The sequence below is a fragment of the Perca fluviatilis genome, chromosome 12 (assembly GCF_010015445.1).
Source record: "Perca fluviatilis chromosome 12, GENO_Pfluv_1.0, whole genome shotgun sequence".
Lineage (NCBI taxonomy): Eukaryota > Metazoa > Chordata > Actinopteri > Perciformes > Percidae > Perca > Perca fluviatilis.
Window position 1 is genome coordinate 25728522 of NC_053123.1, and position 24599 is coordinate 25753120.

General features: G+C 39.7%; 2 protein-coding genes across 34 annotated transcripts in view; one reads left to right on the plus strand and one right to left on the minus strand.

Moving 5' to 3' along the window:
* Positions 1-15232, plus strand: part of neb (nebulin) — a 66075-nt gene extending 50843 nt beyond the window's left edge. For 10 of the 32 annotated variants that reach the window (XM_039817142.1, XM_039817145.1, XM_039817141.1 and 7 more), the window contains 18 exons: positions 1915-2025; positions 2963-3076; positions 3205-3309; positions 3487-3591; positions 4798-4902; positions 5369-5461; positions 5888-5980; positions 6366-6458; positions 6716-6808; positions 7150-7242; positions 7605-7697; positions 8474-8566; positions 9079-9186; positions 9518-9704; positions 10162-10254; positions 11163-11303; positions 11501-11604; positions 14393-15232. In XM_039817142.1, the coding sequence (XP_039673076.1) occupies positions 1915-2025; positions 2963-3076; positions 3205-3309; positions 3487-3591; positions 4798-4902; positions 5369-5461; positions 5888-5980; positions 6366-6458; positions 6716-6808; positions 7150-7242; positions 7605-7697; positions 8474-8566; positions 9079-9186; positions 9518-9704; positions 10162-10254; positions 11163-11303; positions 11501-11604; positions 14393-14566 (1998 nt within the window). In that variant the 3' untranslated portion in view covers positions 14567-15232. The remainder of the gene's footprint in view (positions 1-1914; positions 2026-2962; positions 3077-3204; positions 3310-3486; positions 3592-4797; positions 4903-5368; positions 5462-5887; positions 5981-6365; positions 6459-6715; positions 6809-7149; positions 7243-7604; positions 7698-8473; positions 8567-9078; positions 9187-9517; positions 9705-10161; positions 10255-11162; positions 11304-11500; positions 11605-14392) is intronic. The other 22 variants (XM_039817139.1, XM_039817171.1, XM_039817170.1 and 19 more) reach the window with 16 other exon arrangements.
* Positions 15233-16373: 1141 nt separating this feature from the next.
* LOC120570276 (TBC1 domain family member 8) overlaps positions 16374-24599 on the minus strand; it is a 28889-nt gene continuing 20663 nt past the window's right edge. For both annotated transcript variants that reach the window (XM_039818538.1, XM_039818539.1), the window contains 9 exons: positions 23219-23504; positions 22482-22623; positions 21789-21887; positions 21591-21659; positions 21174-21444; positions 20120-20185; positions 19914-20000; positions 19663-19772; positions 16374-18192 (listed from right to left, as the gene is read on the minus strand). In XM_039818538.1, the coding sequence (XP_039674472.1) occupies positions 17788-18192; positions 19663-19772; positions 19914-20000; positions 20120-20185; positions 21174-21444; positions 21591-21659; positions 21789-21887; positions 22482-22623; positions 23219-23504 (1535 nt within the window). In that variant the 3' untranslated portion in view covers positions 16374-17787. The remainder of the gene's footprint in view (positions 18193-19662; positions 19773-19913; positions 20001-20119; positions 20186-21173; positions 21445-21590; positions 21660-21788; positions 21888-22481; positions 22624-23218; positions 23505-24599) is intronic.

A 24599-nucleotide genomic window follows, 5' to 3' on the forward strand; every position in this document is an offset into this window, starting at 1 on the left:
TTGCAAAGATGCACGTTCACGGCTTTCCTTAACAGACCACGAGGTTGATCACAGATTTACTGATGCTAAAATGGAGAATATGCATTGTTCATACTTCATACACACAACACATTATTTGTAAAAAAAAAAGAAACACGGCCGCTGTAATAAAACAGCGAGAGAACTGACCACTGCTCTGAATTGAAACCGTCATAATCATACCATTCAAGGATTAGGCTACTAATCATTTGCACAAATTAACCGTACCCTTTACCTTAAAAGTGAGCAGAAGATAATGTTACTCATGAAATTTACCATGAAGATCAATTTTCTACAACGCTAGAATATGATGCGTAAATATCTCTTTCACTCTGTTTCTCCCTCTCTCTCTCATGGGCTAAAATATAAATTACATAAGTCATATTAACTTCTACTGCTCACTTTTAATGCAAAGTGTACAACTGTTCATTTTTGCAAATGACAAGTGACTCATTGAATAGTTTCAGTTAAGAGCAGTAGTTTGTAAATGTATATTTTTTAGATATATCAGGCAGTCGGTCCGCTATTATCTGCCACGCTTTTTCTCACGTGTTTTTTTTTTATTTTTTATAGAGGTCGAGTTTTCTTCTTTACATATTATATGCTTTGCTCCCTCATATATATGGACATAGAAAAGAAAGACTCTGAAGAAATTGGACTCTAAAATCTAGAAACTATAAAGATAATGGAGTTATAAATATAATGCACACTGTAAACATGAATGTAACAGAGTATATTCATCAGTTATTTCCCCCCCAGCAGAATATAAGATCAAAAACCATTGAGGTGTCCTCTCCCTGTTGTTACATAAATGTACAGTATGTCTACACTATATGGTTACTGGTCCAGTGAACAAAGACTATAATTTGGCTGGATTGTACAATTAGGATATGTTCTTAAAATTGTACAATCCTCCCAAATTATAGTCGTTAAAGAATATAAAAGAAATGAATCAACTAAAATAATTAAAGGTGCATTGGTCCACTATAGGAACACACATGTACAGCACTTTATATATTGCCCTTAGTAACAGACTTAATTTAAAACACATTTGGCAACTGTATCAGCCTTTTCTAATTATCTCAACAACTGCAGTAATATATTCATCAAACTTCTAACAAAAATATCAACAGCAGTCTTCATTCAGCAATATAACAGTAACAATGTCACATGAATAATTATAAAAAATAATGGTCACAACAGTACTTAAATGAACAGCAATATGTACATGTTGTATTTTAATGCAGGCTGATAATAATAAGGTAAAACCACTGAGTGAACAGAAAAGAACAGCAGGATTAATAAATCCTGGCTGTTAGCCTGGTCCAGACCAGGCTAGCTGTACAGACTAAATCTCCATGGTAACTTAGGTGCCTCTGCTTTTGTGAAACCGAGTCAAGGCTAAATTGAGCCAGGATTACTGAGAAATCCCAGTTTAATCCCTTATCTTGGTTTTGTGAAATAGCCCTCTGGACTCCTAATTTCACAATCAGGAAACTACTAACAGCTTTATTTTAAAAGGTCTGCATGCATGCATGGCAATCATATCAATCAATACGGGGAAATGCTGATTTAAATTGTCATGTTGTTTTTTTGTTTCTGATTAAATGTGGTTCACATTGTCTTTTATCAGGATTCTTGCCAAAGTCACCAATGTCTCCACTCTCTCTGTGAAAATGTGACTTGATTGTAACAATTTTCACTGTTTTATAATAATGTAATAGACCTAACCTCTGAATCTGTCACTGCTTAGTTTCTTTTTTGGGGAGTTTTGGTGACTTTGAGCTCAAAGGGCAAGCAGCAGAGCTTGCCTACTGTACTGTCTGTCTGTATGCCTTGGCCTGGCCTGCCTGTGTGCCCTTCTTGCAGTCTCTTTGTTCTTCTTCCATCCTGTAGAAAGAGTACAGGAGGGATCTAGAGGAGGGAGTGAAGGGTAAAGGGATAACTATTATGGAGGAAACTCCGGAGCTTTTGAGAGCAAGGAATGCTACTCATATCCTGTGTGAGGTACGACTGACTGAGAGGCGATGGAAACAGCCTCACGCTCTCAACTGAGTGCCTTCCCACAATCCCGCTCTTGGTGCATCATTTGCTAAATCCTATCCCCTTAACTAAGCTTTATCATCCCACTAAAAGGGTGACTGCTGGGTTTGACTCTTACTTTTGTCTCTGCTTTATGACATCACTAATTTCCAGCATTCTCCTTCCTTTTGATTTCTATTAAATGTTCTTATCTTGACCTTTATCTTCACCCTATTTGACACCCACTATTTACTTTTATACTCATGCTCTTTAATAATAAATATTACAAAAGTCAACCTTAAATGTACTCTAAGCTTCTTTTTTTTTTCTTTTTTTTTTTTGAGAAAACATGCAATTTTGCATTTTGGGATGTCATTCTTTCACTTTAGTTTGCATTTCACTTATTTACATTATAGCTCCAGCAATACAAAAGGAACAAGAACATGCTTAGTGTTGTGGTCAAGATAGCATCAAAGTTTATTTTTATTTAGTTCATTTGTTCGTCGAGATATGCTCGGAGTGCTTTTGAGGTTGATTTTTGGAGTGCACGAGAGACGTAGTACTGTGAAGCAGTTTTTAGTAAATAAACTGAGATAATAGAAAATGAAGAAAAAACATGGGTTTGTTGAAAATGCATAAATATGCTTTAACACACTGTCCTTAACTGCTGCTGTATTTTTCAGTTTTGAGTGGAGCTTAACACACAATCTACTGTCCAACTGACTTTTTAATAAAAAATCTTCTAACTCTTCTTTATTCACCATTCCCTAGACGTTCCCTAGACGTTTTAGGTTTTGCAGCCCCACTAAATCTGAATAAGTAGAAATTTGCTAAAAGAAATTTTTTCTCTTTTAGCAAAGAAGTTTTCTTTTAGCAAATGCAGTGCTTTTATGTAAGACTTAATCACCTGTAATATTTACAGAGAGAGTACAAGAAGTCGCTGGAGCAGGAGATCAAGGGCAAGGGAATGTTGGCTTTGGCTACAGACACCCCAGACTTTATGAGGGCAAAGAACGCTACTGACATCCTCAGTCAGGTCTGAATCCTATTGTTGAAAATATATAAATAATTCATAGAGCAGCTATGGTATATTTATGTCTGTGTTGTTGGTTGCAGTTATAGTAAACTTAGAATCTGTGCTGATTGATGTTTCCTGTTCCTTAGTCTAAATACAAACACACCGCCGAGATGGACAGGGCCAGCTACACAAGTGTCATCGACACCCCAGACATCATCCATGCTCAGCAGATGAGGAACATCATCAGCCAGGTAGATTATCGAATTGAACCAATCTTCAAAAAGTTTCATTTAAAATGTATCCCCTTCTAGGTTGTGCATCTGGAGACATCTCAAAACAATTAACTGAGGGCTCCTGGAATACTGTATAAAACTCTTTTACATCTATTTTAATTAAAGATTCCTGTTTTCTGTGTTTTTGGCCAACAGAAAAAGTACAAGGAGGAGGCCGAAAGGACCATGTCCCACTATGTACCGGTCCTGGACACTCCAGAGATGCAGAGAGTCCGTGAGAACCAGAAGAACTTCAGCACCGTAAGTAATCAATGACATAGTCGTCACAGGTCGCCACGCACCTTAAAAAACAAACTATGCTTTACGCTGGGGTTTCACAGGCAGCTTCAATAACAGCAGAGCCGAGCGGTTCAATTCAATCCCTATAAGAACAGCAATGAGCAAAGACAGTGGCGAAAGTGCCCAGATGTCCACCGCTCTGCCCAAGTCAACTTTGGAGAAGGGTAGTGAGTTGCAGTTGGAAAAAAGCTGCCTGTGAAAACCAAGCGTTGGAACGTAAACGAATGAAAATTGGCAGTTCAGTGTGGCCGCTGGCTCGCGCAAATCTCTTTCTTTTTCTCTCCGTCTTCTTTAAAACGAGTCGGGAAGCCTACAGCAAAGCCTAACTTTAATTTGAATCTTAGTAAACAAAGAAAAAAGGTTTTCCCCTCCTAAAATAGTCCTAAATCATTAGGGTAGCCTACTTCCTTTTTGACTGCTGCACCTGCAATAAATGAAATGAAGAGGAGGAGAATGACACTAGATGGACAGAAAAGAGGAGATTGTGGTCTAGGTGGAATCTGACCCAAAAACACAGACAACAGTTATTGATACAATTACGGACACACAGGTACTTATACAATTAGCCAGAGACGAGCACAAACACATTTTATTTAGATAATTTTAAAACAATTTAAAACACATTCATACCTTGGGGAGGGGAATGGGGGGGAATTATAATTGCTGCTGAGGCTTACCAGTGGAGGAGAAGGGGGTCACGGGATCCCAGGGAGAGTCATCCGTGAACACACTCACAAGATCATCTGTCTCCTCAAAAGTAATGTGTTGCGTGTTTAATGCTTATTTATTCGTGCTTTAGAACGTAATCGAGAGCGTACTGTACAATGATGAATTCAAGTACAAAACATTAGTTCTGGTGGTGTACGGCTCTGGAGTATGTGATGTTAGCTGTTCATTGAATATGACGTGTAAAGCCTCGCCCATTTCTAGCATGTGAGGTAATTGGTATGCATCAGTGATCAACCGGTGTAGACTGGCTTGGTTTGAGTTGATATAATAAGGGTTGAACACGGGTCAGATAACCCTGGTCCGACCCTGGTTATTGGTGTGAAGGTGGTATAAGGTACATTTTAGTAGTTTTTCTTCTGGCTTTCTGTTTTTCTTATTTTTTATTTTACTTTATCATTGTGAAACATTTTAACTGCACTTTTGTTTTTCTCCCTATAGCATCAATACCAGATTGACCATAAAAGCGTAATGGGCAAAGTGTCTACTATAAAGGACACTCCTGAAATGCTTCGTGTTAAAGAGAATACAAAGAATTTCAGCTTGGTATCTACTCTATAAAAACATCTTTTCTTAACGATTTCTAATAACGTATTTCTTACATTTCTTAATTCTTTCTTAATTCTTTTTTTTAATTTTTTTTTTACTTTCTGTCTTTAATAATCCCTGATATGCAGCCCTCATTTCTTTGGACCAAACAGATATTTTTTAACCTTGTAGAATGTGCAGCAATTTAATTCATGCAACTAACCCCTGACAGTTTTTACCATAGTGTAACATTTATACTAGTTAGTGCGGAGCTTGTGTGTTGTTAAACACCTGGACGTGTCCAGACAAAATGTGTGCCTTTAAATGTTGATTTATGTTTGTTTCATTCAGTGTCTTTTTGTTGGTGTCTGTCGGATTTTGCTCACAAGGTGCATAAATGAAATTGAGCATCTCGTCCTCATTATTCAAGACTTGAAATCAGGCTAATCACTGGTTGCTGCTTTCATTCCTCATTCATGTAAAGATTCAGTACAAAGAGGATTTGGGAGGAGGAACAGCTTTGCCCGAGACCCCTGAGATGGAGAGAGTTAAACGCAACCAGCGGAACATTAGCACGGTACTCCACAGAGTGACCCTGCCCTCCTTCATCTCCCACTCAACCTCCATATTCCCTCCTTATCTAGTGACCAGTAATATAACCAGACCTTTCTTGACATGTAATCTCTTCAAAATGCCATTTTCAATCCAACACTGTTGCTCAACACAGATTTCTTTCATGCTTATTATGTTACTTTTTTAGTTTTAGTTTTTTTTTTACTAATTATAGAATTTTATGGATCCCCAAAGGCCCTAAATGTTAACTCAACCTTACCTATTGCCAACATGCCCAACTACCACTGAAATATGTGAAAATTGAAGTAATAACGTGTTAGTGCCATTGTTGCGAAGTGTGTGTGCTGTTATGAATGGATGGACATGTCTGTGTATACACTGTGCTTTTGTTTGTCCCTGTCTTACTCTGTGTAACTTATGCAATGGGCAGATTCAATATAAGGATTCTGTGGGTCAAGGCACATCCATACCAGATCTCCCTGAGGTGAAGCGGGTCCGAGAAACCCAGAAGAATATCAGCTTGGTAGAGGAAAAAGACTGCAGTGATCCTTATCCTATCCTCTTAAAATAATTTCCCAAAACACCCTCTGACCTCTTCTACTAGTATAAAAGTTTAGAAAACTTTACCTTCCATGTTTTTAGTATTAGTTCCCCCTCCTCCATCCTAACTACGTCTCATAAATCACTCCTTTTTAGCAGACTTGGTTAATGACTTGATTTTGAATTTACATTTCCACAAAAACACAATTTCCCTTATTTTCCCCCATTAAAAAGTCTGCATTTCCCTGGATTTTTTTTTATTCTAATTTTTTATTAATTGGCATTTCCTTCCCTCATCAATTGAAAACTAATCTGCCTTTAAATGTGTTACCACCATATTTGACTTTTTTGTGTTGTCTCATTCAAAGATTCAATACAAGGCAGGCGTGGGACAAGGCACGTCAGTGTCAGAGACCCCAGAGATGGAGAGAGTTAAACGCAATCAGCACAACATAAGCACGGTACTCCACAGAGTGACCCTGTGTCCTCCTGTGCTGTTCTTTAATTTGCCTCCATCTGCCCATCTGCCCCTCTACCTCTCTTTTGATCTCCTTCAAACACACTGTCAACAACTCTCCTGAGCCTTCACCGCTCGTTTCGATGCCAGAATTGTTATTCTTGTCACATTAAACCCACCACACAGATATAACACAGTACATACTGTGCTTTTGTTTGTCCCTGTCTTACTCTGTGTCTCTGTAATTTATGCAATGGGCAGATTCAGTACAAAGATGCTGTGGGTCAAGGCACATCTATACCAGATCTCCCTGAGGTGAAGCGGGTCCGAGAATCCCAGAAGAATATCAGCTTGGTAGAGGAAAAAGACTGCAGTGATCCTTATCCTATCCTCTTAAAATCATTTCCCAAAACACCCTCTGACCTCTCCTACTAGTCTAAAAAAAACTTATCCTTCCACGTGTTTAGTATTGGTTTCCCCTCCTCCATCTTAACTAAGTTTCATAAATCACTCCTATTCACCAGACTTGGTTCATGACTTGATTTTAAATTCACATTTCTGCAAAAACATAACTTCCCTCCATTTGGTTTTATTCCATTATAAATGAGTCTGCATTTCCCTGGAATTTTTTATTCTTAAATGTCCGGCCTTTGAGTGTGTTTATATTTGACTTTTTTGTGTTGTCTCATTCAAAGATTCAATACAAAGCAGGAGTGGAACAAGGCACGTCAGTGTCAGAGACCCCAGAGATGGAGAGAGTTAAACGCAATCAGCACAACATAAGCACGGTACTCCACAGAGTGACCCTGCATCCATCCGCCCCTCTACCTCTTCATCTCCCTCAAACACTGTCATAATAACAACTCTCCTGAGCCTTCACCGCTCGTTTAGATGTCCCAGCTGTTTGTCACTTCAAACCCACCACGCAGATATATAACACCAATGAGCCTTGTGGGGTCAGCTAAACCTCACTGTGTCTCTATCACAGCCTGCTTCTCCATTTCTCGGGTGTTTAATTACATGTTTCATGTCTGCTGTGATTTTTGGTGCTGTGCTGTGTCTCTGTCTTCCAGCAATTGTCTCTGATTGACCTGCTCTTTACTTTTTCCTCCACTTTCTCTGCCTGAAACTCAAACTGTCTGATGGTTAGATAAAATACAAGGACTCTCTGGGTCGAGGCACAGCTATATCGGACCTCCCTGAGGTGAAGCGGGTCAAACAAACCCAGAAGCACATCAGCTCGGTAGCGGAACACAACCCAACCACGTGTGCTCCTAACTGTTGAGAGTGGATAGTAGAGCTCATCAATAATGCCCATCATACGCCTGTTTGCTACTCCCTCCCCTTCCTTCCTGCTGTCATCTCACACTCTCATCACCTCTTGCTCATCTTCATCCATCTTCATCCAAGGCACAGCCTGCAGTTTCCTGAGCCCCAGCCCTGCTTTCATCATCACTTTGACCCTAATGTAGCCTTCATTTTCATCCACGCCATTTGCATTTTCTTTTCTTTTCTTTTTTCTCCTCTTACACCATCAATAATCTTCAACCATCAACCCTTCAAGCTGAATGAAACCCTTCCTCTTTGGACTGTGATGCCCCCCAATTTTGCCGTATTTTCTAACCCACAGCCCGTTTTTTTCACATAAAGCTGCTAAATTGAATTCCACTTCACAGCTAACGACAAACTAAATCTGCTGAGACGTTAGGAGTGTGTTTGTTTCCACATGTTTGTTTCCACAACAGAGATCCTGGCTGTTCAACAGGAGCTACCAGGATGAGTCACTCTATAGGACCAATTTCTCAGACACTGCTTAAATCTTTACCAAAAGCAACAAATGTCACATCAATGCAATTCCTTCTCTCAGATTAATTCATCTGAAATCTACTTTATCTGTATACTCACACGAAGAGTTTGAGGTCAATCCAAGTCTATGAAACCAGTCCTATAGGTGTGTGGTCTGTGTGTGGTTCGGAGTGTCTCATTGGCCCCTTGGGGCATTGTGCTTCTGTCCCGTAGGTTTTGTATAAAGACAGTTCAGCCAAGGGAACTCCTGTGGTGTTTACCCCAGAGATGGAACGAGTCAAAAGGAACCAAGAAAACATTAGCTCGGTACCTTCAGAACAACTGCAAGAACACATTCAACTTAAAATGTGTTCTTCTTCTACACCATGTTAACCCTTTTCTAACTGACTTGTCTCCCGGCTGTAGTTAATTTTATTAATTCTTCCCACTTCTCACTTTTTTTTTTATTTTATTTTTTTTTTATGTGTTTAATACTACCTGCTCGGGTGTGTCTGTGCACATCATCACTGCTATCCTCTTCTGTTGTTGAAACTACTCCACTTCATCTTGTTACCCTGGCATCCTCCCACTGAAGATTGGGGCTTAATCTTGTTTTCATTTAATACTTAAGCCTCTAAATAAAAAATCTCCCTTCTAATTCATTCGTCTGAAATCCCAGTAATGTAACCCCAACTCATTCTGCCAGCAGCTGTGTGTCCTCTTACCATTACGTCTCTTTGCCACACCCTCTGTACTGTGGATGCTAACTGCTATTGTATGATGGCTTCAGGATTGAAATATTTCAGATGCTCAGTGTGTGTTCCTTCACTTTCCACCAGGTGCTGTACTCTGACAGTTTCCGTAAGCAGGTCCAGGGCAAGGCCGCCTTCGTTCTGGACACACCTGAGATGAGGCGCGTCAGGGAGACCCAGCGCATCATTTCTGGAGTAAGATTTTGTGGTTGTTTGTTCATTTTCTACTGCAGATAGTTTACTTTTCTACTACTTCTCTACTACTTCTATTAAGGATAAAGGCTAAGTGTTCTATATTTTTCTTGTCTACAAATCCCATGAAAAGACCCAAACCAGCAATGTATGAGTACGTCTCGCAACAGTTTGATGATGTCTCTACCCTGTCAGTAGATCTCAGCCCCAAGCCCATTTCTTCCAACTGAAGAAGTTAATCAAATGAATACATGTTTGGTGCTCTAGTGAGTGTTTCCTGGGGCAGGACAGTGTATGTGGTTACACTTACTGTGGTTGTGATATGTGCTTCCAGGTGAGATACCACCAGGACTTTGAGAAAAGCAAGGGCAGCTTCACTCCCACCGCCTCTGACCCGGTGACAGAGCGCGTGAAGAAGAACACCCAGGATTTCAGCGACATCAACTACCGTGGCATCCAGAGGCGTGTGGTGGAGATGGAGAGGAGACGTGCCATTGAGCATGACCAGGAGACCACCACTGGTACAGTTACAATCATTAGTTTTGTGTCTTGTGGTTCCGCAAATACAAGATATTTGAACTGTAAAGAAAAAAAGGCCAATCACAGGCTTTCAAGACTTTGTAGAATACATTCTTAAATAACTTGATGAAAATACTCCAAGTGTTGAAGAAATTGGCTCATGTATTTGATTTTTCTTGATAAAGGCAAATTGAATACAATCAGTTCGCAGAGCTAAGCATCCATTTTTTTTTCGGAAAGATAAAGCATTGATGATCTTTTAAAAGGTATTTGGAGGTACTGGATTTATCTATTAGGAAAAACGATACTTAGCTCTATGTAATGTTAATACATGAGAGAAACAAACTGGGGCAAATTTAACCGACAGACTGAGACACATTTAATGCCACAGATTGACATTGGTTACTTTAAATTAGTAATTGCTGGACTGATCCTGTATTTGACTCTTTGTGCCTTCAGATCTGCGTGTGTGGCGCACAAACCCCGGCTCTGTGTTTGACTACGACCCTGCTGAGGACAACATCCAGTCCAGGAGTCTGCACATGATGTCAGGTGAGATGAGAAGCTCCAAAGGCTGGCTGCATAGGTCAAAAGATGAGATATCATTTTAGTTTTGTATAAATAAACATTATTTTGTCCACATTTCATTATAAGTTTTCCAAAGGATTATAAAACAAGAAAAGATTATTAGACTCTGATATTATTAAATTAATTTATATAAATCAGTTTTTGAGTCCTTGTCATGGTCCAAAATATTAAAGTAAAGTTTTAACTCCCCATATAACAAATAATGAATAAACATTTTTACATGTATTAATTATATATATATATATATATATATATATATATATATATATATATATATATATCATATCAGATATAATAATATTTTTTTTGTTTTACAGCATTTATTATTTGTATTTATTTGTGCATACAAATCAGTCACACACTATCATTACAAATATGTCATATACTGTAGTGTTATCAAGCATTTATTATCTCATTATCTCTGTAGACCAGTTGTGGAGTTATATTATATAATAATACTTCAAAATGTCCTTAAATCTCCTTACAACTACATAATAGTGTGTTATAAACCATGTCATCTGTAATTATATACAGCTAGTAAATGCTAAATAGGGGGTGTTAAAGTGAAGTGTTACAGTGAAGGTGATCATAACTCGAGCAGAAGCTGGACGAGATGTCACTGGTCGCCAAAATCATTAGGAATAATCATCTGAGGACTATGAATATTCCTGTGAAATTTCACAACAATCTGGCCACCATTTGTCGAGATATCTTGCCCTGAGACAAAGTGTTATGTTACGACATTTAGCTGAATTTTCCACGTGTTTCAGCCATGGCTAGTGTGAAGTAAATGTTACATTTGATCATATGATTTTTTTTACATAACGTCTTAAAGAACCATATCTATCTTACCTCTGACACTGTTCCAACAGTGCAAGCTCAGCGCCGTAGCAAGGAGCACTCCCGCTCCACCAGCGCCTTGAGCGGCATGGCTGATGAGAAGTCTGAGGTGTCCCAGGACCCCGACCACCACATGTCCCTCTACAGCAACGGCTTCATGGCCTCTTCTACCGGTAAATGATCTAGAATCACCATAACAAACTTCAACATACACTGTATGATGCGTTATATTAGCATATCAAGAGTATTTTACCAAACACCACAGATTAACTAAGTGGGGTTTAGGATCTACACACTGCAGTGCCATTGTATCAGTTTTAAGAAGACTGTGCCTTTTCTGTGGTTTCCTTTATTACCTTAACATCTGCAGGTTACCAGCATGCTAAGACTGTGGAGCTGCAGCAGAGGTCATCATCAGTGGCCACCCAGCAGACCACCGTCTCCTCTGTCCCCTCACACCCCTCTACCACCGGGGTAAGTAACACTTATTCCCTATACACACACGCACTGCACAAACACGAAGCGAATGCATAAAGAGTAATAAAAAAGCCCCTAAATATCTTGGTTGGCTGACCTCCAGTGGTTTACCTGCTCAACTTGCTGCAGTGATGTCTGGTGAACTCCGGGACAACGGGACATCACTGTTGCGTGTCGTTACAGGTGCTGCAAAGCACACTTCTGACCACACCTAACCACATCCATCAGTGATGGTCCACGAGTTTAGGGGTGAAACAGGCTAGAAACTTTCCACCAGAAACAGATGTTATCAAATCGATACAAGAGGACAATAAATCCATGCTTGATTTGTCCTTCAAGGCCGGATCAGACAGAGCGCTTTTTAGCAGCCTGAGAGAGAGCGTGAGAGCCGCGTGGAGGCAATCCCAGCCTGCTGTTTTTGTTCAGTGTTTCGAGTGTAGCCCCTCGAGGTTCTATGGCATGACAATTTCACTTCATGAGGTTTTTTAACATTAATATGAGTTCCCCCAGCCTGCCTATGGTTCCCCAGTGGCTAGAAATGGTGATAGGTGTAAACCGAGCCCTGGGTATCCTGCTCCGCTTTTGAGAAAAGAAAAGAAAAGCTCTGATGGACCTATCTGGAATCTTCTCCTTATGAGGTCATAAGGAGCAAGGTTACCTCCCCTTTCTGTGCTTTGCCCGCCCAGAGAATTTGGCCCACCCATGAGAGAGAGACATCATGGCTTTCAAACCAGAAAAGTGGCAGTTGGTCAAGGCCACACCCCCACCCTCCACCTTGCCCCCCCTCTCTCCTCCTTAATAGCATTTAAAGCTACAGACACAGAAATGGCACATACTAAGGAAAGCTCATTGTGGGACTGGCTCTAGTGGCTGTAATTCTGCACCAAGGCTGAATTTCGGGAAAGAGACTTCAGATACAGTATTAGGGGACCACTAAGGCCTATATAAAAGAGACTTCAGATACAGTATTAGGGGACCACTAAGGTCTATATAAAAGAGACTTTAGATACAGTATTAGGGGACCACTAAGGCCTATATAAAAGTGACTTCAGATACAGTATTAGGGGACCACTAAGGTCTATACAAAAGAGACTTCAGATACAGTATTAGGGGACCGCTAAGGCCTATATAAAAGAGACTTCAGATACAGTATTAGGGGACCACTAAGGTCTATATAAAAGAGACTTCAGATACAGTATTAGGGGACCGCTAAGGCCTATATAAAAGAGACTTCAGATACAGTATTAGGGGACCACTAAGGTCTATATAAAAGTGACTTCAGATACAGTATTAGGGGACCACTAAGGTCTATATAAAAGAGACTTCAGATACAGTATTAGGGGACCGCCAAAGGCCCATATAAAAAGAGACTTCAGATACAGTATTAGGGGACCACTAAGGTCTATATAAAAAAGACTTCAGATACAGTATTAGGGGACCGCTAAGGTCTATATAAAAGAGACTTCAGATACAGTATTAGGGGACCACTAAGGCCTATATAAAAGTGACTTCAGATACAGTATTAGGGGACCACTAAGGCCTATATAAAAGAGACTTCAGATACAGTATTAGGGGACCACTAAGGCCTATATAAAAGTGACTTCAGATACAGTATTAGGGGACCGCTAAGGTCTATATAAAAGAGACTTCAGATACAGTATTAGGGGACCACTAAGGCCTATATAAAAGAGACTTCAGATACAGTATTAGGGGACCACTAAGGCCTATACAAAAGTGACTTCAGATACAGTATTAGGGGACCACTAAGGTCTATATAAAAGAGACTTCAGATACAGTATTAGGGGACCACTAAGGCCTATATAAAAGTGACTTCAGATACAGTATTAGGGGACCACTAAGGCCTATATAAAAGTGACTTCAGATACAGTATTAGGGGACCGCTAAGGCCTATATAAAAGAGACTTCAGATACAGTATTAGGGGACCACTAAGGCCTATATAAAAGTGACTTCAGATATAGTATTAGGGGACCACTAAGGTCTATATAAAAGAGACTTCAGATACAGTATTAGGGGACCGCTAAGGCCTATATAAAAGAGACTTCAGATACAGTATTAGGGGACCACTAAGGCCTATATAAAAGTGACTTCAGATACAGTATTAGGGGACCACTAAGGTCTATATAAAAGAGACTTCAGATACAGTATTAGGGGACCACTAAGGTCTATATAAAAGTGACTTCAGATACAGTATTAGGGGACCACTAAGGTCTATATAAAAGAGACTTCAGATACAGTATTAGGGGACCGCAAAGGCCTATATAAAAGAGACTTCAGATACAGTATTAGGGGACCACTAAGGTCTATATAAAAGAGACTTCAGATACAGTATTAGGGGACCACTAAGGTCTATATAAAAGAGACTTCAGATACAGTATTAGGGGACCACTAAGGTCTATATAAAAGAGACTTCAGATACAGTATTAGGGGACCACTAAGGTCTATATAAAAGAGACTTCAGATACAGTATTATGGGACCGCAAAGGCCTATATAAAAGCATCCAAAGAGCAGCATGCCATGGGACCTTTAATAAAAAAAAATAAAAAACAGGTTCAGTAGTTTCCTAGAACAACTGGGCAATGTGATGCTCCTACATGTTATTAGGATCAATTCATTGCTAGTTTTGGTCTTTTTATGTGATTTGTTGACACCAACAATAAAATATTTTATCATCAACCTTATCCTTTAAACTCTGACCCTCACACCACCCTCGTATACTTTACACACACTCACTCTGACTGACCTGTTTTCTTTATTCTCTGCAGAAAACGGTGCGTGCCATGTATGACTACGGTGCAGCCGACAATGATGAGGTGTCCTTCAAGGATGGCGACGTCATTGTTAACGTGCAGGCCATTGATGAGGGGTGGATGTACGGTACTGTGCAGCGCACCGGCAAGACCGGCATGCTGCCAGCCAACTACGTTGAAGCAGTTTAAAGACAAAGCCCGCACATCGTCCCTACAGAGCGGGCGTGACACATCCACAGGGCAAACTGATTTGTCTTCCTGTGATCACCAATGTGGCTTCGTGCAATGTGTAGCTTTTAGTTACTTGTAGCTCTGTAACTGTATTTTATTTGTGTTGTAATTCTCGTCTGTTATTATTCATATGCTGCTGCCCCTGTTGCCTGTGGATGTGATAAAAGCATCATGACATGACATGACACGTAAAATATTTCTGATTATACATACTATGAATGGCAGACTATTTTAGATTGTTTAAACTGTTCTAAGGCACTCTTGGAAAAGCAAGACTCCCTAACAATATGCCCTTTGTATATTTCAAAAATATTTAATATATATAAAACATTTTTTGTCTGAGTTGTTGCTCAAATATGGGCTCAAATAGCTCCAATTACGCCTTTAATGGAAATTCTATGGAGAGAAAAAGAAATGACTAAAATAATGAAACCTTTAAGGAGTCAGTTACCATCTGTCTCCTCCATGATAAAACCACTCGTGAAGAGTTGTACCAGACAAGCCTCAGTCTTCCCTTTGTACTGAAGGCTGGCCACTAGTAAAATGTGTGTTTTGTTTCTTCCGATTATTTAGGTCCTCTACCTTTAATCAGTAGCTAATAAAGCACACCAAGCTCCTGCAGCACTCTGCCTCCTTCTTTTCATTCTAAACTTTTTCTCAACAATTATTTTTTGGGCCTTTTAGGCCTTTATTTGATAGGACAGCTTAAGACATGAAAGGAGAGAGAGGGGTGGGGGGGAAGACATGCAGCAAAGGGCCACAGGTCTGAGTCCAGCCCTCGGCCGCTGCGGCAAGGACTGAGCCTTTGTACATGGGGCGCACGCTCTACCAGGTGAGCCACCCAGGCGCCCATCATTCTGAACTTTGACCTTAGGCATCTTCTGCCATACATTTTATTTACACTTCTGCTGAATGGGTTTCAACTGTTTTGCATTTACAGAATAATCACTGATAATCAGTTCCCCAAATCAAATACAAACAAGTTTATATTTATTTTGAAGCCAATATCAGTATTTAAAATATATATTTTTTATTTTATATTTATTTTCTACCCATGACACATAACGTGAACATTTATGGTAAGAATTAGAATTTGTTTAGCAATGAACTGCGTCCTAAATAAATATTGAGCTGGGGATTTAACACAAAATACAACGTGTCAGCGCTCTCTGGCAGAAAAACTTATATTTTTACAAAGCGAGAGAGAGCAGATTGTTTATACACTGTCTACTATGACAACAAGACAGCAGGCAAGTTTTCATTTTGAAGTTCAGCTAACTCACGGAAATAGCATTTATTATGCCGCTGTTTGCACTTCAAGTGGTAATAACTGTGCCCCTGTTTAGGATATCGCTTCTGATTTGTGGACATGTTTCGGTTAATTTGAGTCCAGCTTTCGGCATTTTAAGGCCACCGCATTCAAAACTTTGCCTTCAAGCACCATATCAATACAGTTTTGCTCTAGCCTCTGAATTGCTGGACACATCTCCAGTGTTGTGCTCACTAACCGCTCTCAGAAAAACAACTGAGCCAATCACAGCTTTGTAGGTGGGGGTAAGAATAGAGACGCCATCTTGCTGTGCCAGGGCCTAAAAAGTTCTGTAAGTCAACTTACAGAGAAGGCAATTTTTAAATCTGCATATTTATTTGATCAACGTGACAAATGTTGACTTGTCGACTGCCGTAGCTTCCAATTCAGAATGATGTTAGGAGCTGAATAACAACCTGTCCCAAACAAACACTTAACTTGAAGAGAAAAGAGACGTCTTTATGCAAGGTCTTTTATTCAAAGAACAGTTCCAGCAGTAAAATGTTTTTTCATTATTCTGTAATTGTAGATTATTTCTTCCAGTAATTTAAAAAAGTTTAGAAAATATTTATTTCAAGGTGCGTGCATCTGAAAACATTTAACATTAAAGAAACATTAGTTATAAAATTAATAAAAAAGAACATTATATGCTAGATTTGTCCTTAATGCTGCACCGTTCTTTCTGAGGATTATTGGTACAACTTTCTGATCAGGCAGCCTTTATAAAGGGTTTCATTCAGTGAGTTTTAATCACTGCCTTTATCAGTTCCAAGTGATTTATAGATCAGTCATGTGATTAATAGGAGAAAATTTGAGGTTGCCAGGTTGTGAAAATCTCCTCCTCCAGCAGGACACAGGTTTGTCTTTTTAGCATTCAGTTCATCAGGTAACCTGCTCAATATGGATTGTTTGACCTTCTGGATCAAAATTCATTCAACAACTTATTAACATTTACAATTAAAGACTTGTTGGATGTGGCCAGGTTGGCTCAGCGGGTAGAGCAGGTGCACATATACGTGGAGGTTTATGCCTCGACGCAGAGGTCCAGGGTTCAAACGACCTGTGACGATTTCCTACATGTCTTCCCCCTTTCTCTCCCCTTTCTCACCTAGCTGTCCTGTCAAATAAAAGGCAGAAAAGCCCCAAAAATAATCTTAAAAAAAGACTTGTTGGATAAATATAAAATCCTTTATTAACTTATTTACATTTTTAATTACAGATTACTTACTAACTTTGGCTTTTGCTAGATAGAAAGTGAGGAATGTTTAACAATAACAGACTTAATGGCTCATTAGAAAGTGAGGCACAAGAGATGTTTCACAACCTGGCAACTCAATCAAATGAATGGCTTATACTGTAAATGATCTACAAAGAATTAGTCAATTATTTATAGACCTTTAATCAGGTCAATCAAAACTCATAAGGGGTGCCTTATTAGAAAGTGGTGATGGATTATTTGTCCACAACACAGTTTAACTGCAGGCATCCTCATGGTGATGTAAGAAGGCAATCATCAGAGTTTCTCCAGGCCCAGAGCACAAAACGATCTTCCGATGTTAGTAATGTTGCTGGCTGATACCGTGAGTCGACCATTTCATGGCCTGCTGCTGAGATTTTAGCTTGAAAATGGTCTTTTTGGCTGAAAATGTTTTTGGGGAAAACGGTTGTCAGTTCCAGGCCAAAATAGGTCAAAGAGTCACAGGCCAGGTCCTGCCAGTGTGGCTGCCTGCAGTCATACTATTAATTACATTTCACAGATAACTTTAAGGCTTTTTAGCTTCCTGGCTGCATTCTGTCACATTGTGTCAAATGATACTGATATTTTGGTGTCCTTCATTAGAAATTTGGCTTACATTTGTTCACATTTGAGTCAGCTGGTCCCTTGCTGCAGTGTGAGCAAACCCGCCCGCTGGTGATACTGCTTCTCCTTGGCCTCTGCGATTTTAGCGGACAGATCCACTGGCTTCTCGAAGAAGTTCACCAGCGCCTGTTCGGTGAGCAGCGACGCCAGGATCTGAGCGTAGCTGACTGTCCACTCGTTCTCTGCTGCCAAACTGCCGTTGCCTGTGCTGGCATCGAGCCCAGCATCTTCAGCGGCTCCTCTCCCCTCCTCCTGGCTGGTGACCTCTGACCCCGAGCTGTGTCCACGGTGGCCGGCCTCGCCGATCTGCAGCACCAGACTCGTTACTGTAGCGATGGCCTGAAAGAGGTCGTTCTCCTCTGGGTCGCCGTGGAACATGCTGTAGAGCGTTTTACAGAACTGGATGAACTCACGCTGTGGAGGGAGAGATAAAAAGGGCATTTTTCAGCGTTTCATCACATTCTATCATTTAGTTTCTTGAAATGTTATACTTATTTCTACCGGAATTTCTACAACAAACCAACAGATTAGTTCTTAAACAATTAGCATTAAACATTGATTAGTAGATAATCAAAATCAAAAAAGTCATTTTTCAAGCATAAATGCTTTAACAAAAGATAACAATTTGCCATTTTTTAAATGTTTTATGATCATTCATTATCAATGTAAATTGAATATCTTTGAGTTCTGGCCGTTGGTCAGATAAAACAAGCAATTTATAGACATCGACATTGGTTCAATATTTTCTGACACTTTATACACTATTGATTAATTGCAAATGATTTGCTAATGAAAAAAATTGTTGATTGCAGCCCTATATCCGATATTTGCTCGTCCTGTTCACCCTGAAAAGGGGAGACTAAATAAAGCCCCTTTCAGAAAAGCACCAATATATGTTAATCTGACGTCAAATTAACATGTCGGTCTCACGTCTGAATAAGCATCCTGGTCACTTTTAGGTAGTGTCTGAATTAACAGATAGATTAAGCCAGTAATATTACATATTCCCAGTCTATTCTGAAAAGGGCTTAGGCCAGTCCCAGCATGCATTGGGTGAAAGACAGGCTCTCTCCAGTCCAGACAGGTCACCAGTCTGTCACAGGACCAGCATACCGGGCCTAATTAGTCAGTCAATTAAGAGTTAATTTCATTTTTTAAATTGCCGATCAGCAGACAAAAATAACTTTAAAATTGTATGTGATTATACTTTAAACTTTCATTTGATGGCGTGGGTTTTTGTTTTGTTTACTACCACTGGAAGGCACCAATGTCAGAGACATTCACGTTCTGTATAGAGTGGCTTCTTCTATACGCTTGTTTTACCAAAATAAGCATTTAATAATAAATGGATGAGGTATTTTTAGCGCAGTATGGTTTATTGGAAAGAGAACATGCTACCAATCGGAGAAACATGTCAGGATATGACAAAGAATATATGCATACAGACTCCAGGGGTGAAATAAAGGAAGCACCACTTAAAGATGAGATTTGTTACTTGCAGCCAGTAAGAAAGTGGTCACAAGAAACTGGCTCAATGTAAATATCCTAAACCAGAACCAGTGGTTGGAAATTGTCCAGGAAATCTTTGTTATGGAAAAATTGACATACCTTTTGAGAGTCAAAGAGAATGTATTTGAAAAGAACTGGGAAAAATGGAACATTTATATGGGACGTGACACCAACTGAACAAATGCCAAATTGAATAGTGGACTGAATAGTGGATCATCTCCAGACAGTTTCTTAGTGTTATTACTATTGTTATTTTAATTTGTTCCTTATTTGATGTATTGTTTTGTCTACGTATATGCATGTGAAAATTCAATACAAATGTAAGTTACAAAAAAAGATGAGATTTGACTGTGTAGTACAACACTAGTGCAGTACCTGGTTCATGAGTGGCAGAGGCTTCTCCACATCTTTCTCCCTCTCTTTGACCAGATCCTTCAGCATCTGCTTCAGCTGCTCCTGGTAATCTGTCACCTCACCTTCAACATCTGGAACAACAGTCAGATTCACTTCAACCAGACACACGTACATTTATATCAGCCTTTAACACATGATACATTGCTGGTGTTTTGTCTATTTTTCTTTAGTTGTTGCGTTGAGCTAATAAGTCACAGAGTGTTTGGACCGACCAGAGGGCAGATTAACATAGAGGGGTCTGTTTGTGGACAGCAGGGGGCTCTTCGTCAAAGAGGGGTCATCCTCACTTTCTGTCAGAGCTACACACACACACACACATACACACACACACACACACACACACACACAAATCAGTTAATAACAGCCCTGACTGGAGCTTGAAACTCATGACTTTCATCGTGTTAACAAAATGAATAACCTGGTGGGATGTGCAGACGGTACAGCAGCCTTATTTTCTCATTCAGCTCTTCACAGTACAACGTGTCTGAGTGGGAGGGAGAGGGAGAGGGAGAGAGAGAGAGAGAGAGAGAGAGAGAGAGAGAGAGAGAGAGAGAGAGAGAGAGAGAAAATAAAGGGTTAAAACTAATCAGATGTGCAACAGCCTGAAGTTCTTTAGAGCGTTTTAATGCAGACAAATGTCTGCTCTGTTCTCTCTGCTCTCTCAAGAGCACCCAGATTTAGTTGTAATTAAACCTTTTTGTGGTCACTACTAATTCTTTCATGTTTTGTTAAAAACCATATTCATTACTAAATCACATTAGTGGTTTGTAATAATCAGTGTAAGTATGCAGTGCACATTTCATATCATAGATCCTTTATACTAAACCGTCTCTGATCATATTAAGCAGAGATAACTAAGGATGTTAATTTTCTGTATGGGGTCATTTGAACTGTTCTGCGCTGAAGCGATGCAAAGGCTCATGGGGGGAAAAAAAATGTTCTGAACGGTTTCTGTTCTAGTTAAAGTGTGTTTTAATAATGTTGTGTTAATGTTTTGGGTGTGCATTGATGTTATCTGGGTTTTAGTTTTGTATGGTTGATTTAGTTGAATATTGATCAATATTAGGTGTAAAAACTTAGGCGGTTTAAGGAAACGGGTTTCCACGCAAATTTCTAGTAAAGTCAACTAATTCGGGATAACAGTGTATGGTGACTGGATTTATGCTGCACATCATATGGACATTATAACTGAATTCAGCCAGTGAATGTTTTATTTTTCCTTTTACATTTCTTATAATACAGTACATTTGTATTATTTATTATTATTACTCACTAGTTGTATTTAGTCAAGCAAAAGGTATCCTTATCATTCTAGAAAAATCACCTTAAGTGCATTCTTTTTTCAACTTATGGATGAATGTCTCTTTCTTTTAAAGAACCAGAATTGGTCTGTCTCCATTGAAACTATTTTTTGAGAACATTCTTGAATTACATTCCCACAATTCCTCTCCTCCTTCACTCCATTTACCTACCCAGCCAGCCAGCAAACTCTCTAAACGTGACCAGGTTGTCGCAGTCTTGGTCCAGCAGGGTGAAGGTGCGGTTGGCCAGCGTGTCAGAGTGCTGGTTTGAGCCGCCGGGCCACGGCGCCAGCAGCCCGTACAGGCTCTTGAACTGGGGCCGATCTAGCCGGTACTGCCGCTCCATATAGGAGCGACTGGAGTCAGCATAACGCCACGCTGCCGCCTCCGCCGCTGCTGCGGAGCTGCTGTCACCCCAGTACAGACTGATGAAGTGCTCCGTCTGGATGGGCGAGGAGGAGGAGATAAGAAAAATTATGAAATACTTTGTTTACCCTATAAACCTCAAATTCTCTCAATACACAAGACACAACTGAAAATGTTGTTGATAAAGGATATTGGTTAATTGGTGGAGGGATAAGACTATACCTTGAAGAGGTCATAGACATCAGCCAAGTTCTCTGGAGGGATGGAAACATCTGGAGTCACTATTCTCAACTGCACAGACACACACAGGGGGAAGAGAGGGAGGTCTGAGACGATGCCGAACTCTAATGTTAGCCTTCATTTCTTTTTTGAAAGTCAGACTACATGACAGTAGGACATTGGTATTCTCTGTCTGCTTACAGCGTTTTCTTTGGTGGTGTCTTCGTGAGCCTGCAGCACTTGGATTCTGTGTCGACAGCGAAGCCTCTCAATCTGCCTCACTGTCAGGTCTCCGAATTTCTGACACGAGGAAACACAAACAGCGGAAGTTCAGTGCAACAGCAAACATGTCCTCCTACACAAATGATTAAGACTGTATGTGGGTAAAGGGTCAGTTCACCCAAATTTACCCAAATTAACCTCACTTATCATACTACATAGATTAGATAGACTTTTATTGATCCCAAATTTGGAAATTTCAGTGCTACAGCAGCAAAATATCAGACACAGCACACATACAGAATATACAATAAATAGGATAGAATACAAGAACAAATATTCAAAAAATAAAGATAAAAAAATAAAAAGGAAAAGGAAAAGAATGTGCAAACTTGTATATACTTTGGGAATAAAAGTGTACAAATACTTGAATAGTATTTATAAAGATGTTAGTAAAACCAATGTTTGTACAAATTGCACTTAGTGATCTATATGAGTCTTATCTAACACTTACTGATGAAATGTTAAAAAGTTGTATTGCCTGTGGTAGGAATGATTTCTTGCAGCGGACAGTGCAAACTACCTAAATGTGACTACATAACTACATAAAATGTGCAAAAACAATGAATGAATGGCCAATATCACCATTAACCATCGTATCTGTGTGCTTCTCACCTCGTAGGACTCGCTGATGAGGTCAGTGATGTTTGTGGGTCCCACAGCGGAAATATCAGCGTCGCTGCTGCTGGTCTCCTCTGCAGCCGGCGGGGAGGACGGAGGACAGGACGACTCTTCACTTCCAACCTGGTCCAGAAAACTGCGAAGCACAGAGCAGAGGGTTCACATTCTCAAAAAACAATAGTAATCCCAATCGCTCGATTCAAAATTAAGGTTTGATATGTGAAGCCAGGTTCTAAATGTGCAACAGGCTCTTCTCTGATTGGCAGTGCCTCGTTACCATTAATTAGAGTGATTTAGAAACACAATAAGAGGAGTGTTCTGCTCGGTTACCAGGAAATGCATCAAGAAACAGTCCCAGAGATCAACAGCATAGCTTACTTACTTACTTACTTACTTTGTGTTGGACTGAAATCGCCCATACATGATGCAAACATTTACGGACAAGCAAAGACTTTGCAAAATCACTGTTACAGCCATTTATACATTTATTACAATGAGTTGTTCTCATTGTTGTCAAACATTCATGGACAAAAAAAAATTATTGCAAAATCACTGTTACAGCCATTTATACATATTTTATACGAGTACATAAAAGGAACGATTTAACCACACCGGTGTTTATGCCATAGACTGCTTATTTTTTGCTAACTGTGTAATTAGTTTGAAAAGGTATTTTAAAAATGCCGTTCATTTTGAGTAAAATTTAGGCATCAAATACTGTGTGTATTTACCTCGTGAGAATCATAAGTGCCTGTCCATCGTCTGTGCTGGCCGAGAGCTGTGCAGCGTTGGCCTCCAGTGCTGCCAAACCCAACTGGAAGATGGCTTTGATTCCGTGGAAGAAGAAGCAGTCGACCACGCAGATGGCGCTGTGGAAGGGCAGGACGCTGAGGAAGAGGGTGAGGAACCAAGAGAGGGAGACGGAGGAGAGGGTGGAGAGGTCTGGAACGTGTTCAGCCAGCTCTGGCAAACGCTCCCTGATCAGCTCCTCAAACACAGACTGGTCCACCTGAGCTCCTGCAGGGGGGAAATAATCCATGGTGTGGGGGTGGAGGGGTTACCGGGTGGCCTCATGTACAGACATGTCACAATGAAAAACTCTGACAGTGCTGATACAATACCTGAGTTACCAAAATTATATGTTTTTTTCAATGTTTTTCTGACAGTTCTGATATGTTACATTTTACCTAAACAAAAAGCAGCCGTACAAAGGTTTTGTTTAAAATGATTACAGTCTCAAATTGCCCAAAGTATGATTAAAATCAAGAACTACCTGATTAAAGAATCATTTTCTGCGTTGATAGTTGAGGGTATGTTTATGTACTTTTCAAGTAATTTTGGACTGGGGCTGTTTTATATAATTTTAACCACTAGATGGCGCCAAAAGATGGACATTCAGTCTGAGTGTCGTATATACAGTACATATACAGTATACTGTAATGAGATTAAAAAATACTGTTTATGCAAAAAAAAATGTTAGTATCAACAAATACCAAATGAAGGACAAAGACTTGTATTATTATTAAATTATTTTATCCTACTAAGAAGTATTGACTGTGTAGCCACAGCCTGGTGTTATATGCTGTGCTAAAAAAAAACTACACTGTCATCCCAAAACTATTAAAAACACGCATTTAGACATACAGTGATACACATATTCTTTCATTACATATGTGGTTGCACAGACAAAGGATACATTCTTTGTTGTTTTTGTCTCTTCTGGTGAGAAGGAAATTGTTAATAAAAAAAATAAAAAGGTAAAATAACTCAAATCTATGCTCCACGTACAAATTCCCAGAAAACAATCACTGTCGTTTTTTTCAAGGATACACAAACATCTGGATATTGAAAGGAACAGGAAATTGTTTCAAAAGCACCTTGCATGTCATAAATAATCAGCTTGACAAACGCAGGAAATGAGCCCTTATTTCAGAGGCCAAAAATAAAACCTTTTGGGTTGTTTGGTGTCTGAGAAGCAGCAGATTAGACGAAACAAAATAAACAACACAACATACTGTGGTTACGTGACTTCAAACAAGGAGCAGCTACTCTAAGTGGCTGAAGTGCATATGAGTAAATAAAGCTTAAAAATGCTTCACTGCTTTTTTGACC